This window comes from Phacochoerus africanus, chromosome 7, assembly GCF_016906955.1.
Source record: "Phacochoerus africanus isolate WHEZ1 chromosome 7, ROS_Pafr_v1, whole genome shotgun sequence".
NCBI lineage: Eukaryota > Metazoa > Chordata > Mammalia > Artiodactyla > Suidae > Phacochoerus > Phacochoerus africanus.
In genome coordinates this window covers 20,674,666-20,693,353 of record NC_062550.1, presented here as the reverse complement: position 1 = coordinate 20,693,353, position 18,688 = coordinate 20,674,666, and the positions used below count along the sequence as shown (strand labels likewise).

The window sequence follows — 18,688 nt, the reverse complement described above, 5'->3', positions numbered from 1 at the left end:
TGTGTTGCAAGAGAAGCCAGGACCTTGTTAAATCCTTCTCACCATTATCATTTCTTCTCTCAAGGGATGCTAAAAAAGCCAAACACCCCCACCCCACATTGCTCTAGACCATATTATAAATCCAAACATTGGAGTGGGATTTCAGGAGAGAGGAAACTTGCTTAGAAAAAAATAGCTTCCCCCCCCAATCAAGGTTTTAAGAAAGGCTCCCAATTCAACCACCCTCCCTGACTACCTAAGACCGGTACTTATCAAGTTCTCTGAAGTGGAAAAGGGATCCAAGAAGCAAGAGCAGGAATGGATGGGGGAAGGAGGGAGAGTCAAGACACGAAGGAGCCAAGATTCGCTTTGCGAAAAAGAAAAGCAGAGCTTCCTCATTGGCCAGCTCCCTGGCGCTGTGGAGAAGGCCGAGGCAATCGGGCTGTGGCTTGAGAAGCTGCCTTTGGGAAGGTAACAGGACAGAGCAGCATGAGGAACGTAAGATGCCAAGAACCTACATTTTTAAAGCTTCAAGATTTTAACAGAATGTGAATATATGTGAAGTCTTAGAAGGGATAGTGTTTAAGAAAGGGCGAAATCAGGACGCATAAACGACTTGGGAAGTCCCACCACCCCTAAGTGCTTCCTGCTCCAGGAAGTAAAGCATTCATGTGTTTATTGGCGGTCATACCATTTTCCCAATTACTGGTGAAAAATAATTCATCAAATCCCCAAAGCTTTTCAAACCACGATTTTCCCCTTTATTTTGGTCACCAAACAGTCCTATTTTTCAGTGGCCTGTAGATTCACTTCTACCTACCCCCCTAGGGGGTACAAATGAAGACACTCCCCCTAGGCTGGCCCCAGTAACTCAAGAGGAGGGGCTGCAGCCTCCTGGAGACTAAAACAACACCAGAGACTAAACCTACCTTGCCAAGGATGGAGTATTTATTCAGATGTTTGAGAATTCATGTATGCCACAATAGGATAATAAGAATTAAAGGCAGAAACCTCATAGTCTTCCTTGTACCTGCCCTACTGCCCAGATTCCAGACGTTGCATCACTGTTACTGCCATTCTGCTAAACAGAGGCCCCTAGGCACTAATCACACAGGCAACTGCATGTGTCATAAAACTGCACAACTTTCCCATTAAAAGCTGTACATCTCTACACTGGTGATACTCCAGTTAGTTCAATACTTTAAAGGCTGCAGCAGCATGCAAAAGTATTTCATTTCATTTTGTTTTGTTTTTTTAAAAAAAAGTTAAGAAAGGTCTCCAGGAGATGGTGAGTTTTATTTTGTCTTGTCTGGATAGAGGTTTGATTTGCTCTCGAATGTTCCAGGGTGGAGAGAGACTAGGAGAAAGCACACAACGCAGAGGTCTATTCAGTGTAATCTCCCTCATTTTCGTCTTCACCATCAATGGAGAGAGCAGCATACTTGCTTGCAGAACTGAACTTCTGTAACAGACAAGAGCAATAAGGTAACACAGGCCTTGAATTGGCACATCGGAAACCAAGGAACAGGATACGGACACTTGGGCAGATGGGAGGTAGTTGTCCAGACCACACCCACTTGCTTGCTCACGAGCCTTTTCCACAGGAGTAGCTAGGGAGAGCTGGTCAGAGCCTGCATGTTCTTAGGGAAGACAGACACCACCTTTATCTTAAAGAAGGGGTCAGAGTAGTGAAAGGCAGAATTTAACAAAAATGCTCAACGAAGCTCCTTCACTATTTCAGGCAAGCAGAAACGCCTATTTCCAACCACTCCTTCTGCAGCCCCCAGTGCACAGGATTTCCGTGGCCGAAGTGAGCTAAGAGAATTTGAGGGCAAATCTTTGACACTCACAGAGGCTGGGTTTTCTTCAGCTTTCTTTGGCTCAGGTGCAGATCTGGAGTCTTGATCCTTTCTGCCATCTTTCCTGCAGAGACGTGAGCAACTTTAGGGGAGGACTCTCCCAACACCCACCGGCAGTTCTGAGGTGCTGAACAGGCACCTCCAGCCAGAAGTCCTTGCTATCAGACATTCTGGAACTTCTAGATTCACCGTGGGAGATCTGGCAACGCTTGGAGAACCAAGAAGTTCTTAATTACAAAGACATGGGTATCTAGCATCAGAAGAAGGATTACAAACGATGAGAGTGAGAAGACACGTACCTATCTGACTCCTTCCAGTGGTCTCTGCTGCCTCCGTCTCCTGGACCACGGCTGGAGTTCCCACTTTGGCCTTTTGGGACACTCACTCCATCTACTTTATTTTCATCTGCTTGAGGAAAAATAAATGGAAGTTAAAAAAAAAAAAAAAAAAAAGCAAATAAAATAAACACTCTCCCCCTGCCAGGTTTCCCTTAAGCTGAAGAGAAGTGTGCCCGTATCTACTGGGGGAAAATGAAAGCTGCCCCCAGTCCGGGCTTCCTTCCTGAGCCCTTCTTCCCACGTCCTCTATATTAGACACACACACACCACAGCAAGAGCCACTGAAAAGGTCCACCCTGGGCTTCCACCATCATGAAAAGCAAAGTAGAAATAAGGACTATGACGCAGTGTAGTGACCTTGGCCTTGCAGATGGTGACATTTCTAATCTGGACTGAGCACGTTAATTTCCTTCCGATTCCTTTTTTTCCCCCTTTCAAAGAAATGCTTTGCCAGGAAAGGGCAGGGCTCTATGCTTCCTCCAAAGAGGCCACTCCTGCCCTCTACTGGCAGGAAAAGGCAGACAAAGAACCTTTAACACCCAAAATGGGTGCAAAATGCAAGGAAGTTCAATACTGTGTATCCTCAGTCCCCCTTTAAAAAAAACCAAGGAGTTCCCGTGGTGGCGCAGTGGTTAACGAATCCGACTAGGAACCATGAGGTTGCGGGTTCCATCCCTGGCCTTGCTCAGTGGGTTAACGATCCGGTGTTGCCGTGAGCTGCGGTGTAGGTCGCAGACGCGGCTCGGATCCCGCATTGCTGTGGCTCTGGCGTAGGCCGGAGACTACAGCTCCGATTCGACCCCTAGCCTAGGAACCTCCATAGGCCGAGGGAGTGGCCCAAGAAATAGGAAAAAGACCAAAAAAAAAAAAAAAGAACAAAACAAAACACGGCAGCAATTGCGGCATCATGGAAGTTCCTGGGCTAGGGGGTTGAACTGGAGCTACAGCTGCCAGCCTACGCGCCATAGCCACACTGGATCCAAAACCCACTGAGCGAGGCCAGGGACTGAACCTCCCATCCTCACAGAAACTTTGTTGGGTTCTTAAGCTGCTGAGCCACAAAGGGAACTCTCATAGAAGCTTTCTTCTTTAGGCCTCTACCTCGGTGAATAACCTATTCCCTTTTAAAAGGTCTTACCTTTCCTTGCTGGTCCTTCCTCAGATGGGTGAGATGGAACTACTTTCCCTCCACCACTAGAAGAAAACACGTAATCACATTCATCAGTTTTCTTCAGGGAAAGAACAGATAAGAAACTTCTAATCATTCCTCAAGTAAGTTTTACAAAGAACCATACATACTTAACACTGTGGAAACATTAAAATATGGGAAAGACAACAATGAAAGCAATTATTGTTAACCTGACCAAGAGCCAAGTCCTTTAACCATCACGGTCATACCAGATTAATCTTATCTACTTTATAAATGAGAATCCTAAGACTTAGGAAAGTGAAGTGACCCCCAAGGCCACACTGCCAAAATGTGGCATTGGCGGACTCTGATTTACAGTGTTTGTAGACTGAGTCGCCAAAATGATGTCAACCAGCTATTAAAACTCCAGAAAACTGAATAACTGGCTCTTATGAACTAGCTCCAGCACATCTCAGAATGTGAACTATGAGAGCAAAGACGGCAGAGCTTGTCAGATGCCACACGGCCAGCACCCCCCAGGGTCTTTCCACCATGATTTCAGTGCTGAAGAGTCTATAGCCAACCAACTGCCACATTTCCAAGCTGACTCACCTTGTAGGGGACTGCTGCTCTGTGTCTGAGCTCTGAGATCGAGCAGGAGGGTTAGAACTTCGCTTCACCCAAGCATTCTCCTTTGGTGGAGGGGCTGGCATTACCTTTAGAGGCTGTTCAGGTTTGGGAGGCTTAGAAGTTGGAGAATGACAGTCTTCCTCTTTATTGGATGTTTCATTTTCTAGAGACTTCTCACTCTCTCTTCTTCGTGCATCTGTGAAGTCAGAATGAGAAGGTCAAAGCACCAGGAAAAAGGGCTTATTGTACAAAAACTTATTAGGACCTCAGCAGAGTGGAAAATGGTCCACATTCAAGTTTATTGCTTTCCATCGTTATTCTTTTTTTTTTTTGGCTTTTTAGGGCCGCACCCTCGGCATATGGAGGTTCCCACACTAGGGGTCTAACTGGAGCTGTAGCTGCCGGTCTACACCACAGCCACAGCAATGCCAGCTCCTTAACCCAATGAGTGAGGCCAGGGATGGAACCCACAACCTCATTGGCTTCATTTCTGCTTCATTTCTGCTGTGCCGTGATGGGAACTCCTCCATCATTATTCTTAAATACAGACCTGAATTTGGCTCCCAATAGATAAAAATCATCCCCAAACTAGTGGTTTCCAAAAGTCCTCCGGAGAAAATGTTTTACCCATGCAAGAAAAATAGGAAAAATAATGACTCTCCAAGTATAGCCATCTGACCTTTCCTAAGAATGACTATTCTTTATTTTAGGATGATAAACTTCCTATATTCTCAGTGTTTTAAGTGTTGGGACTTGGAGAAAGACACATATATGTGTGTGAAAAGGGCCTACAATGAAACTTCAAACTCTAGGTGAACTACCGGATCACATGCACACATACACCCATAACAAAAAGCGTAACAATAACAAAAAGTGTAACAATCACATTTACCAAAAATAGAACATAAGCATTTTTTAAAAAAGGTACCCAACGTCTCCTTCAAATTAGAAACTTGTTTTTTTGTCACATTCTTACTACATTTTAAATGCAAGCTCTTTACAAGTAGGTATACAAACCAACCCATCACACTCCTTCCTGGCTACAGAAAGGCATTACCATCCTACTACTACCAAGAGGTTATTTCAGCATGAATAGTCTCCAGAAAATTTCTACAACACTTGGATAGATTTCCAGATCACTTCAGCCGTGAGCCTTCTTTTCTTTTCATGTTTCTCACAATGGGAACTCCTGAGCCTTATTTTCAAATGCTTCTTAAAAAGAAGTCAATTTAGAAGTGACCTCTATCTTGGAGTTCCTGTGGTGGCGCAGTGGTTAAAGAATCCGACTAGGAACCATGAGGTTGCGGGTTTGATCCCTGGCCTTGCTCAGTGGGTTAACGATCCGGCATTGCCGTGAGCTGTGGTGTAGGTCGCAGACATGGTTTGGATCCGGAGTTGCTGTGGCTCTGGCGTAGGCCAGCAGCTACATCTCTGATTGGACCCCTAGCCTGGGAACCTCCGTATGCTGCGGAGAGCGGCCCTAGAAAAGGCAAAAAGAACAACAACAACAAAAAAACAAAACCCCAAGATGTCAAGACCTAAGATGAAGGGGTAAACCCAAGTATATTCTTGAATGGAAGATTATTAAATGGATCATTTAAATCCTTCTTATCTCAGATTTTTCAGAGCAGAAGATGTGAAAGTTAGATCAACCCCTGCTAACCCAAATAAAGAGTCCATGACTAAACTCCATACTCCAAAGTCTCTGCATAATCCACCTACAGACAGATTATGGAAAAGGGCAACAATATGATACCCACCCTGGTCTGACTTACTTCGGCCAGATGCGGCTGAGGTCCCAGTCTGTGATGATTCACTTCCTGTCCTTGACCGTTCTCGTTCCTGAGTTTCTTCACTTCGCCAGCTTGGGTGTCTGCATAAAACAGATTTAACAAAACACATTATGTCCAGCTCAGTGAAGGCCACCTTGGACCCATGCTGACCGCTCGAGAACTCACTTATGAGCATCAACTAGGGTTAAGACAATTCTGCAAGTCATTCAAAACTAGGCCTAGCTTTCTAGAACATTATTATAGGAGACTTCTACCCTACTGGATTCAGTGCCACCTTTTAATAATAAACATTCCTTAACTACCCTGAAATAACACTTAGATAATATAACCAACATACACACAAATAAAAGAACTAGAAAATAATTTACAGCCTATACTTATTATCAGTGAAAACATTCTTTCTACTCCACCCCCAATAACTTGAAAAGAGGTAAATCCATTTACCTCCTCATCATGGTGGGGTTTTACTCTATATACTATAAAAAGGCTTGGCAATTTTTTTTTTCTTAAAGGACCAGAAAAACTATAAAAACAGGTCCAGGGAGTTTTCTTCATGGCTCAGCAGTTAAAGAACCCAACTAGAATCCACGAGGATGCGGGTTTGATCCCTGGCCTTGCTCAGTGGGTTAAGGATCCGGTGTGGCTGTGAGCTGTGGTGTAGGCTGGCAGCTGCAGCTCTGATTTGACCCCTAGCCTGGGAACCTCCATATGCTACAGGTGCAGCCCTAAAAGAGCAAAAAACAAAGAAACAAACCAACCCAAATAACCAAAATCCAACAAAAACAGGTCCAGGCCACATTCTATGGACTCTTGTATTAAAGTACCACCAATTCATACCTAATGCAGGTTAAGCCTAGAGGGCCTTTTGAAAATTGTGAAGGACCTCTTCACTGGGTGAAGGTGTCCCACCCAGTGACCACCTAGCAGCACCAGCCCACACACACTAAATGCTAGTAAATGACAACCCGTAACAGCCACACACATTTCTCAAGTTGCCCCCGGGGATGTAATGTCCCCACTTGAGAATCACTGGATTCATGGCTGGGAAACCTCACCTCTCCCGAGGCCGCCGTTCTAGTTTTGGCTCATCCAGCTGACGCTGCAACTTCTCCTGCTCCTTCTGCAGCCGCTCTTCTACTTCTCGTTCTCTAGCAGCTGTGTCAACAGGCTTTGCCCCTCCAAAGATAGAGGCTGCTCGACTGGACTGGGAGGTGCTAGCAGAGGAATCATCTTCCTTAGGAGTACTCCGAGGCTTTAGGTTCAGTTTGGGTCTTTGGGGGGGACCTGAGTTAAATAAAACTCTAAGTAATAGCTTTTCAAAAATCATCAGAAGTCAATAGCTGAACGCCAGATTTCCAGACATGGCTTTTATGAAATGCTTTTTGGGATTCAGATCAGCTAGCCAATCCAGCAAAGGTAAGAAGGGAGAGCATTTGAAAATGGGTGGCCCAAAGAATCAAGTCCAAGTATCATGATGCAGTTCGAGACTGAGGCAAAGACTTTAGTGGTAAATAAATCATTTAACATGATTACTATTATCTGGGGGGAAATTTTTGACTCTGATAAACTACTGGATGAAAAGTATTGAGTTTAAAAACACGGTCTTGGAGATCCCGTTGTGGTGTGGTGGAAACGGATCTGACTAGTATCTATGAGGATGCATGTTCAATCCCTGGCCTCACTCAGTGGGTGGGGGAATCCAGTGTTGCTGTGAGCTGTGGTGTAGGTGGCAGACCCGCCCCAGAGCCCGCATTGCTATGGCTGTGGCCTAGGCCAGCGGCTATAGCTCCTATTTGACCCCTAGCCTGGAAACCTCGGTATGCTCCAAGTGCGGCCCTAAAATAAGGAACAAAGACAAAAAACCAAAAAACAGAAACACCTGGAGTTCCCTTGTAGCTCAGTGGGTTAAGGACCTAGTGTGGTCACTGCGGAGGCCTGGATTGCTGCTGTGGCATAGGTTTAATTCCTGGTCCAGGACCTTCCATATGCCCAACAAGCAGCCAAAACCAACAACAAAACTGGAAACATTAACTTTGAGGAAGGAGGAAAAACTTAACTGCATAATTTCAATATTGCTCTGATGACTTTTGCCACCTCGCTGTGTTTTATTAGTTGTCTACGTCTCCCTTCCTTAACGTAGGGGATTAAAGGAGTTGATGTATATCAAGTACCTGGCACAATGTCAGGGCTAAGACAGGGATATTAGAAGCCCAGGTCTACTGTCTAGGTCTAATTAAGGATAAAAAATTATGAGCCCAGTTACTTTACTTCTTCATGGCTAACAATTATTTGGTATAACGGCATGGAAAGAAGCAACATGTTTAGCCTACAGTGCCAACCAGTTACTGGCTAGGAGACACATTTGAGGCTTGTTTCCTTCTCTTGAAAAATGGGGCTAACATTGCTTACTTATTTTAAATGAGATCATACTGTAAGAATGCCTGGCAAATGTTTTTTCCTTTGTTTATTCAATTATTATAATTATTCTTTTGCCTTCCCACAGCATACGGAGTTCCTGGGTCAGGGATCAGATCCGAGCTGCAACTGTGGCCTATGCCACAGCTGTTGGCAGCACCGAATACTTTGACCCACTGTGCCAGGCCAGGGATGTGAATCTGCATCCTGGCACTACAGAATGTTCCTGAACCCACTGTGCCACAGTGGGAACATCTAATTACATTTTAACTGAAAAATCTATATACTAAGATAGGTTAGAACTAACCTTTGTTTTATTTCCATTGTCATTTTTTATCTAATGCTCTATTTTGTCCTGATGTCTCATTTATTATGTGTAGATTCTATTTGTGCCCATTTGAGGGGTTTGAAACAACAAAAAAATTTTCAACCAGTTTCTCTACGGATAAGACCTATTAAGTAAGAAAAAGAAAATGGTTACCTCTATCATCACGCCGATAATCGTCCCGAGAATAATCATCTCTGGAGCTCCATGACCGGTCATCTCGTCTGTCATATCTGTCTTCATAGCGGTCCCCGCCTCCTCTGTAGTCGTCGTCCCTACGGTACCCACTACCAAACGCTCTTCTGCCACTGCCTATCCTGGAATCGTAGCCTGTAAATATACCCCAAATTGTAATCATCACATTAGGAAGGAAGGAGTTCTTAATATAAAGCAATTTAACTTGATTGTTTTCTAACAACCTCTATCATAGTCTCTGCTGCCTCGGTCATCGTAACGATCTCGGCCCCCATATCGATCCATGTCCCGGCGCGGCCCATCACGGTAACTGTCCCGATACCCATCACGATATCGGTCAGAGTCATAACGATCTCGATACTCTAGAAGGAGAAGAGACAGGTGACATCACTCCTTTTTTGACACTGGAGAGAGGACAGCTCATTAGGTCAGTTTGGTTTCTTGAGTTCATGTTCACTGCTGTGTCTGCTTTTATCTAAGCACACGCACATATTATATCCAAGGCAGAAGAATTTGTATTGAATTAAAGTTTTCTTGAATTAAAGTATTTCTTTAAAAAACGTTCTCTGGTGACTCAATAAATGTTGCTGGGCCAACAGTTTAGGAGGGAGTCAGAGAGAAAAGTCTCTATAGTAGCCCCCCTTATCTGTGGTTTCACTTTCCAAAGTTTCAGTTACTTATGGTCAACCACAGCCCAAAAACTTTAAACGGAAACTTTCAGAAATAACTAATTTCTAAGTTTTAAACAGTGTGCTGTTCTGTGTAGCATGATGAAATCTCACGCCATTTCTCTCCGACCAGCCCAGAACATGAATCATCCCTTTGTCCAGTGTATCCACTGTATAGTAAGATATTTTGAGAGGTCACATTCATATAACTTTTATCATAGGATACTGTTATAATTATTCTATTATTAGTCATTATTGTTATCTCTTACTATGCCTAATTTATAAATTAAACTTTATACTAATAAAACTTCCAGGATTAATGATTTATTTAAAAATATAAGCAAACAGTATCAGAAAAAGTATAGTTTAAATCTTTCATGCATGATACCAAAAAAACCAAAGACTACTCAAAAAGAGTTTATCATGGAATGGAGTTCTCTTGTGGCTAAGTGGGTTAAGGATCCAGTGTTGTCACTGCAGTGCCTTGGGGTGCTGCTGTGGCAGAGGTTTGATCCCTGGCCCAGAAACTTCCATATATACCACAGTTGTGGCCAATAAACCCACAGATACACGTACCACAAATCTGAGAAGCCAACAAAATAAGAAAAAAAAAATATGCAACATACGACAACTGCTTAAGTAACAGAAACTAAGACGGGACATTTTTTTCTGTCACCCAAATGGAAAAGTTAAAATAAATGATACATCTTATACTGGCAGAGTTTAGCGGAATAACTTTCCTACTCTGCTGATGAGTTAAAAATAGTACCAATACTGGAGTTCCTTGGTGGCTCATCAAGTTAAGGATCTAGTATTATCACTGCTGTGGTCTGGGTTCAATCCCTGGCCCAGGAACTTCTGCATGCCATGGCTGGGGCCAAAGAAGATACATGCACAAGAAGGTTCTCCACAATGTTGTTTATAACATTAAAGTCATCGTGTGCTATTGAGCTTCAGCTGATATGTTGGAAATACAGATTTTTATACAGCACCACCCCCAATTTCTAAACATGAACCAACAAATTAAAAAAAAAAATTTGAGTTTAATAATTTATTGAGCAGGCCAAAGAAGGATTTGATTTTTATGATGGCGTTCTTTTAAACAATGGTTTCAGGGGAGTTCCCACTGTGGCTCAGTGGTTAATGAACCCAACTAGCATCCATGAGGATGCAGTTTTGATCCCTGGCCTTGCTCAGTAGGTTAAGGATCTGGCGCTGCTGTGAGCTGTGGTGTAGGCCAGTGGCTACAGATCCGATTCGACCCCTAGCCTGGGAACTTCCATATGCCACAGGTGTGTGTGGCCCTAAAGAAAAAAAAAAAAAAGACCCCTCCCCTCAAAGCCAAAAAAAAAAAAAAAAATCACACAATGGTTTCATTTTGCAAAAGACATCATTTTGTCTACATAAATATTCATTCATTCTCAGGTTGTTTAAATTTTGTAATTATAAGCTTGCACTAAGAAAGCAGGGATCTACAGTGAAGAAAAGCAGCAGAGCAGTATGCTGTTACTAAGACAGCCAGGAAATATACAGGTGTCCGCTGAGATTTTACAGTGCTATTTAGCATAACACCCCCCACCCCCACCGTATCTTTTATGGGCTCCATATTTGGGCTATGAGTCTCTGCCTTCTTGCTATTCTGTGGGACTGATCTCTAACGTTGTTGGCAGAGCTAACTTTGGGGCCATAACCTGGTCTTAGAAATTTGGCAGCTTTGGATAACAACACTAAATGCAATACTCACTCTTGTTATCCATGTTGCTTGCTGTGATTTTTAAAATTAAAAAAAAAAAAAAAAAATTTTTTTTTTCTTTCTTTTTTGGGCCCCACCCGTGGCATATGGAGGTTCCCAGGCTAGGGGTCTAATCAGAGTTGTAGCTACTGGCCTACACCACAGCCACAGCAACTGCAGGATCCAAGCTGCGTCTATGACCTACACCACAGCTCACGGTAATGTCGGATCCTTAACCCACTTATCGAGGCCAGGGATCGAACCCACAACCTCATGGTTCCTAGTCAGATTTGTTTCCACTGTGCCACGATGGGAACTCCCCTGATTTTTAAGACTTACAAAATTTTCTGAACACATAGAAAACTACAGAAGTGAAAAGGCTTACGAACCTATACTTAGGTTTGGTGGACATTAATATTTTAACACATTTGTTTCAGTTTTTAGATCTAAAAGTAGAGATGTTAGATGTAGCTACAGGAGCCCATCCATAATCAAGAGGGAGGCTACAGCACCATGCACAAAGCTTTACAACTTCTGGATTAATACTACAGGATGCTGTTTTCAAATTTTTACACATTTTTGCTTTTCTCCTTTAACATATAGGTTTTGAATTTTATTCCATACATATACATTTAGTTTTTGCTTTTTTTGGGGGGGGGGGGCGCACACCTATGGCACATGGAAGTTCCCAGGCTAGAGGTCTAATAGGAATTGTAGCCACCAGCCTACTCCACAGCCACAGCAATGCCAGATCCAAGCTGTGTCTGCGACCTACACCACAGCTCACGGCAATGCAGGATCCTTAACCCACTGAGCAAGGCCAGGGATCAAAGCCGCATCCTCATACGAGCCAGGTTCGTTAACCACTGAGCCACGATGTGAAATTCCTGAATTTTATCCCTGTTATTACATGTATATTATACTACCAAGGATTCCATTATATGGACAAACCACTACTTAAGTCATTTCTTACCAAACAGGTGGTTCTTTCCATTTAAAATATGACAGTGTTGACTCTTTCTTAATGTATTTCCATAAAGTTGTATCATCTTTTTCCATAAACGTTTTCTAAAGCTTTTGTTGGATTCAGGTGGTGTGTGTAAAAGTTGTAATTCATCCCAACTTCATGACATTCTCTAGTCCTCTTTTCAAAATTAACTTTATTTTTATTTTTTTGGTCTTTTTGCTATTTCTTGGGCCGCTCCCGCGGCATATGGAGGTTCCCAGGCTAGGGGTCTAATCGGAGCTGTAGCCACCGGCCTACGCCAGAGCCACAGCAACGTGGGATCCAAGCCGTGTCTGCAACCTACACCACAGCTCACGGCAACGCCAGATCCATAACCCACTGAGCAAGGGCAGGGACCGAACCCGCAACCTCATGGTTCCCAGTCGGATTCGTCAACCACTGCGCCACGACAGGAACTCCAAAATTAACTTTTTTATATATATAATGATTTTTATTTTTATTTTTCATTATAGCTGGTTTACAGTAGTCTGTCAATTTTCTACTGTACAGCATGGTGACTCAGCTACACATACATGTATAGATTCTTTTTTCTCACATTATCACATTCCATCATAAGGGCTATACAGGAAGATCTCATTGCTTATCCACTCCAAAGGAATAGTCCGCATCTATTAACCCCAAGTTCCCAATCCATCCCCCCCAGGAAACCAAGAGTCTATTCTCCAAGTCCATGGTTTTTTCTGTGGAAAGGTTCATTTGTGCTGTGGATTCCACTTATAAGTGATGTCATATAGTATTTGTCTTTCTGACTTACTTCACCAAAATCTATGGAACCTTCACGAATTTGTGTGTCATTATTGCGCAGGGGCCACGCTAATCTTCTCCGCATCATTCTGATTTTAGTATATGTGCTGCCGAAGCGAGCAGCTCAAAATTAATTTTACTTATTTGCTTATTGTTTCTCTCCCCTAGTTTAAACAATGTTCAACAAGGACAGTATTTGTCTGTTTTGTTCACTGCTATATCCTGGACTTACAAGACTTTAGTATTACAGATGTTCAGTATTTTCGAAGGTAATACATTTTCTGTTATTTTAAAAATTATATTTTTTCCCCCTGTATCTACTGCTCCCCTCCCTTTATCTGCTAATGTGATAATCTACATTAACACATCTGTCCTATTATATAAAACAACCCCAGGACAGAGAAGAAACTAACTTGAGAAAAATGAACTTACTGTCTCCAAAGCTGTCATCACCTCTTCTAGGCGGGTAGTCATCAAAGCTGTCTGTAGCAGGCCGGGCCCTCCAGTCTGTGTCTGTTTTGTCAGAATCCCGATTTCTATCTCGGCCGAAAGAACGATCATCCCTGTCTACAGATACAGAGAATGAAATGACAGAGGTTAACTTACACTAACTTTTGCTCTATCTTTCTCACATGCATAGACCCCTGCCCCCACCCCATTTTCCTCACTCCTATCACAGCATCATCATGAAGTCGCCCCAGGCTGTGTAAGTGCACTCTCCAACTCCATCAAGTGACTGACTCCCTTCCTCACAGTTAAGTTATTCCTACTGGTTTAATGCTTATCTATTTCATCTTCTGTACAGACCAGAAGCCCCTGAAATATACATGAATCAGGCTTCCCCTGTGTCCACTGTGCTGCTAGGTACCTAATCTAGTTATTATACATTTAATGTTCACCTAAGTCAATCACAATACTACTAACATTTTGGGCTGGACAATTCCTTGTTGTGGGGGGCTGTTATATGTATTATGGGATTAGTCCTTGATCCTATTAGAAGCCAGTAACCCTCCCCAGAGTTTTGACAACCCAAATGCTAACATCAACAAATGTCCCCTGTGAAGCAAAAGCATCCTCAGTTGAGAACGACCTCCATTAAAAATTTCTGAGGAAGGGTACCTCTGCTTTGTCATCTTAGCACCATGATGAAACGGGAAACATCCGTCAGCTTTCTTACCTTTATCCTGTGCTTGATCAGCAACGTCCACTCGAATTCTCCTGTTACCTAGAGACTGAGAGGATAGGACCATATTAACCAACCTTTTGCCCCATTATGCACAAATCCCATGAGTGACCTTGAACGTCTGGGCATAGCAGAAGCACTGGGGGAAGGAAGATAAAGGAAAAACACTGTAATCTAGCCAACACTACAATTTGTTGGCTAAAGAATCCCTTATAAAGACTTGAATATGAAATAACCCTTAAAATCAACATTTAACTTGGGTTTAAGTGAATGTAATTATCCTTCCATTTTTATTAAGTCAAATCTCACGGAGTAGATTTAACTTTTTAACTATCAAAGGCAATTTGTCAAGTGTAATAAAAACCATTTCTAGACAAAATACAAGGCATTATTTGGGTCCAGAGCAATTATATAAACATTTGGAGTCTCTACTATATACTAGCAAAGTTGCATAAAGCATGGTCTCTGAGTATAATCTCAAATCTTTTCTCTCACTATTACCTTTGGGTAAATCAGTTCCTCTGGGATACCCTCTGATTTCCCTTGCCCACATCATTATTTATATACTTTTGAACCCAATTAATTCTACTGCTGAATTTTCCTCATTTCATAGTAGAATCTACTACAGCTGAAGAAGGATAACAATGAATTTCAATTAAGAACCCCTGGAATTATGTTCAATACCACTATGATGAAATTGCTAAATACAAAGTAACTCATAAGTCTGGACCCTGACATTTTAAATTACAGTCGATCCAGCAAACTTCAGACAATAACAATTAAATTCTTATCCTAAGAAGTTGAAAATTAGTAATATAATAAAATCTAAAAATGATCTGAGAAGAAAAACTTTGAAACAACTTTAGCTTTCCACATATTTAACTAAATATATTAATTTTTATTCCTCTTTGACATTTGCTTCAGATAATCATGGTGCCACTGAGTTAGGAGGCAGGAAAAATATTTTAAGGTGCTGTTTTCAATTACATCCAACGGTAGATCTGGAACCACAGAATGATGGCACAAGTGGTACTGAAATCTGCTTTCTCAACAAACAATGAGGGGTTATTAGAATTAAAAGAGAATGCTTCAAAATCCTGCACAGGCTAGCCTAAGAATCCCTACATGGCACCAATCACCCAAATAACTATTAACAATTAAATGTAATCCCCATTCCCCTTTGTATATTAACAGCTGAATCTCCTCTTCCTACTAAGCTTCTAGTGTATCTGGACAGAAAAACATCCATGGGCAACATTAAAAGGCAGGACTGAATGTTTATTGTTACTTTCCTGTAAAAGATTCCTAGGAGCACGTATTACAAATGACATCTTGGTGTGAAATGCTTCTGAGCGCTCTTAAAATTAAACAAAACAAAAACAAATCTAACAACCTCCAGAAACCAAACCATTACTTCCCTGAAAATGAAATAATGTCTTTAAATACTAAAATAACATGATTTTTCTATTTGCCTTGATCTGGTTATTATTCTGAAAAGACAGTCATAAGAGCTCTCTGCTCTGAGAGAACTACAGTGAGATTTTTTTATTAAGGACTTAGTGCACTGGATTTCTTCACAATCTCCCTCCTAAACACCTTCTTGAATTACTGGGCCCTGCTGAATCTGCTAAAGGGGGTGTGACATGCTAGATGTCAAATGTTTAGTGTAACAGTGATAAATTATCCAAGTTTTTCTCTGTAGCTATTACAGGAATCTTTGAAATAGCTACCAAGCCAGCCTAAAAAATACCAGTTTGATAAGCACAAGAGCTGTTAACTCCCGGCCCTTAAACCCCCACCCTCATTTTATTTACCTCTTCATTGAGGCTCAGGGCACTGAGCAAGGAATCCAGGTCCTCAAACTCAGCGTAACCGAAACCTTTCAACCTCTCAGGATTGCTGGGTTCACGTGGTAAACGCACTGCACTGATCTGAAGGAGTAAATAAAGAAAAATATTTGCCAGTTCAATGTTCTTGTTCATTTGTCTTGTTGTTTTCAGGGAACCTTCCCTTCTATCCCCTGCCCCCTATGCTGCTCGCAAAGTCCTTACATTATATATATGGCTAATCTATGCTTTTGTGGGTTTTCTTAAGGCTGCACCTGTGGCCTATGGAAGTTCCCAGGCTAGGGGTCCAATCGGAGCTACAGATGCTAGCCTACACCACAGCAACGCCAGATCCTTACGCCACTGAGCAAGGCCAGGGATCGAATTCAAATCCTTATGGATACTGGTCGGGTTCGTAACCTGCTAAGCCACAACGGGAACTTCCTGTTTTTCAATTAAGAGCAGCTGCTCGTTCCACACTTTGTTTCCAGTTCTTACCTTTCAGAAGTCTAACTCAATTTTTGCCGATTTTTGGGGGCAGTATATGACTGCCCAGACTTATCTGAGAACACTACCTTCATATACTAAGAGCTTGGCAGAATCAAACACTGGATTGTGAATCCTCACCGTCCTTACCCTCTTTGCTGAATCCCGAGAGTAAACCAATTATACTTTTTACTACTTTCTTGCCACCTTTTATGTCTATATTCTTACCCCTTTCATTTACTTTTTCATTTCTTCAATATTTTGCATATATTCAAGATTATCTTCTGTATCCCTGATAGTTTATTTTGGGCTCCTCAAATATAGATTTTGTTACAGTCACTTTTAAATTCTAGTTGAGGTGTCCCCGTCATGGCTCAGCAGTAAAGAACCTGACTAGTATCCATAAGGATGCGAGTTCAGGGCCCGGCCCAGTGGGTTAAGGATCCCATGGTACTGTGAGCTGCAGTGTAGGTTGCAGACATGGCTTGGATCGTGCATGGCTGTGGTGTAGGCCGGTAGCTGCAGCTCCAATTTGACCCCTAGCCTGGGAACCTCCATATACCACAGATAGGACCCTAAAAAGCAGAAGGAAGAAAAAAAAAAAAAAGAAAAGAAAAAGAGAAAATCTAGTTTAACTCAACTCATGAGTACAGGAGGAAAAGAATAAAATTTAAAGAAGTAGCAGCCATAGACCAATTCTAGACCATAAAGCTGAAAAACCTGAACAGGCCAGAGGTTATTCTACAAAAGAGAGGTCGCTAGAGGAATCAAAAACAGGTCAGCCTTCTAGAGGTCTACATAATTAAGATTTATAGGTGGTGGTCAAAAATAATCACACAAGAAAAGCCAGCTGCGGAAGTTGATGGCCCACTGCAGAAACGAGATCTATCGAGGAAGGGAGTTAAACAGCAACAGTGAAGGGCTGAGCAAGTTCTTAGAAGAAAGCTACTTTTCAATGTATTCTTATTGGCAAAGACTCTTGAGAAAAACTCAATAGAATGAAGTCCTAAGTATTTCATTTATTTATTCATTAATGTTTGTTTTTTGCTTTTTAGGGCCACACTTTCGACATATGGAAGTTTTCAGGCTACGGGCTGAATCGGAGCTACAGTTGCCAGGCTATAGCACAGCCACAGCAACGCCAGACCCAAGCCACATCTTTGACCTACACCACAGCTCATGGCAACGTCAGACCCATAACCCACTGAGCGAGGCCAGGGATAGAACTCGCATCCCCGTGGATACTAGTTGGATTTGTATCCAACTAGTATCCAAACGGAACTCCCTTTATTTATTTTTAACTTTTTTATTTTATGGCTGAACCCTGGGCATAAGGAAGTTCCTGGGCCAGGGATTGAATTCTGAGCCGCAGCTACAACACATGACGCCACCAGATCCTTTAACCCATTGTTGGGCCAGAGATCAAACCTGCACCTCTACAGCAACCTGAGCTGCTGCTGTTGGATCCTTAACTACTGCGCCATGGCGGGACCTCCAGAAGTACTAAGTATTTTAAAATCAAAGTTTGGAAAAAGAACTTCTGAGTACTTCATACTCATTTTCATTTTCTGGAAACTTCCAGATCACTGTTATCAAAATCCTTCCTAAGTTTTTCTAAGCAAGCCTATTGAACACTGAATTCCACTATATGTGAACAGACTCTGTTAATATAAACTAGGTATCTGCTCAGTTAAATGAATTCATATAAAATATTAAAAGGTGCAAGTTACGCTGCCCTGTGTACAGTGGGTTAAGGATCCAGCGTTGCTGCTACTTTGGTGCTGGTTTGATCCCTGGCCCATGAACTTTAACGTGCTTCGGCTGCAGCCTAAAAACTAAAATTTATACTGATATAAGCCTGAACATCATTAACAGAATGGCTGAGTTTAGAGAAACTTTCTACCTGTTGACATTTAACGGGATACATCACCTTTTTTAAGTTTTTTAATGAGATGCGTACATGTTTTTGAGATTCTCTCTGTATCAATAAAGTATTAATTTTGCTGTTAAGACTATCCAACTGGTGGTGATGGATGAGAACATTCTCAGCCAAAGGGCCTAAACACCCCTTATTTTCACATACCTGTTTCTTCCAGGTCCAGATACTACCTTAAAACCTTTCAACACATTGTGGCTCAGTGGAAATGAACTGGACTAGTATCCATGAGGATGCGAGTTTGACCCCTGGCCTCATTCAGTGGGTTAAGGATCAGGCACTGCCATGAGCTGTGGTGTAGGTCACAGATGCAGATGCTGAGTTGCTGTGGCTGTGCTGTAGGCCAGTGGCTGCAGTTCTGATTTGACCCCTAGCTTGGGAACTTCCATATGCCATGGGTACAGCCCTAAAAAACAAACAAAC

The 18,688-nt window shown here is 42.3% G+C and overlaps 1 protein-coding gene and 1 non-coding gene across 5 annotated transcripts in view; both read right to left on the bottom strand.

The window, feature by feature from the left end:
- Positions 1–905: 905 nt before the first annotated feature.
- The window catches only part of EIF4B (eukaryotic translation initiation factor 4B), a 30,653-nt gene continuing 12,870 nt past the window's right edge, over positions 906–18,688 (bottom strand). Inside the window, exons 4-15 of one of the 4 annotated variants that reach the window (XM_047786712.1) lie at positions 15,832–15,948; positions 14,012–14,066; positions 13,267–13,401; positions 8,888–9,025; positions 8,625–8,798; positions 6,784–7,012; positions 5,696–5,808; positions 3,918–4,131; positions 3,315–3,370; positions 2,138–2,246; positions 1,830–1,902; positions 906–1,441 (exon numbers count right to left, since the gene is read on the bottom strand). In XM_047786712.1, coding sequence (XP_047642668.1) covers positions 1,364–1,441; positions 1,830–1,902; positions 2,138–2,246; positions 3,315–3,370; positions 3,918–4,131; positions 5,696–5,808; positions 6,784–7,012; positions 8,625–8,798; positions 8,888–9,025; positions 13,267–13,401; positions 14,012–14,066; positions 15,832–15,948 — 1,491 coding nt within the window. In that variant the 3' untranslated portion in view covers positions 906–1,363. The remainder of the gene's footprint in view (positions 1,442–1,829; positions 1,903–2,137; positions 2,247–3,314; positions 3,371–3,917; positions 4,132–5,695; positions 5,809–6,783; positions 7,013–8,624; positions 8,799–8,887; positions 9,026–13,266; positions 13,402–14,011; positions 14,067–15,831; positions 15,949–18,688) is intronic. The other 3 variants (XM_047786713.1, XM_047786714.1, XM_047786715.1) reach the window with 3 other exon arrangements.
- Positions 12,851–12,957, bottom strand: LOC125131930 (U6 spliceosomal RNA). The gene has a single exon (XR_007136101.1). It is a non-coding gene; the product is annotated as a U6 spliceosomal RNA (small nuclear RNA).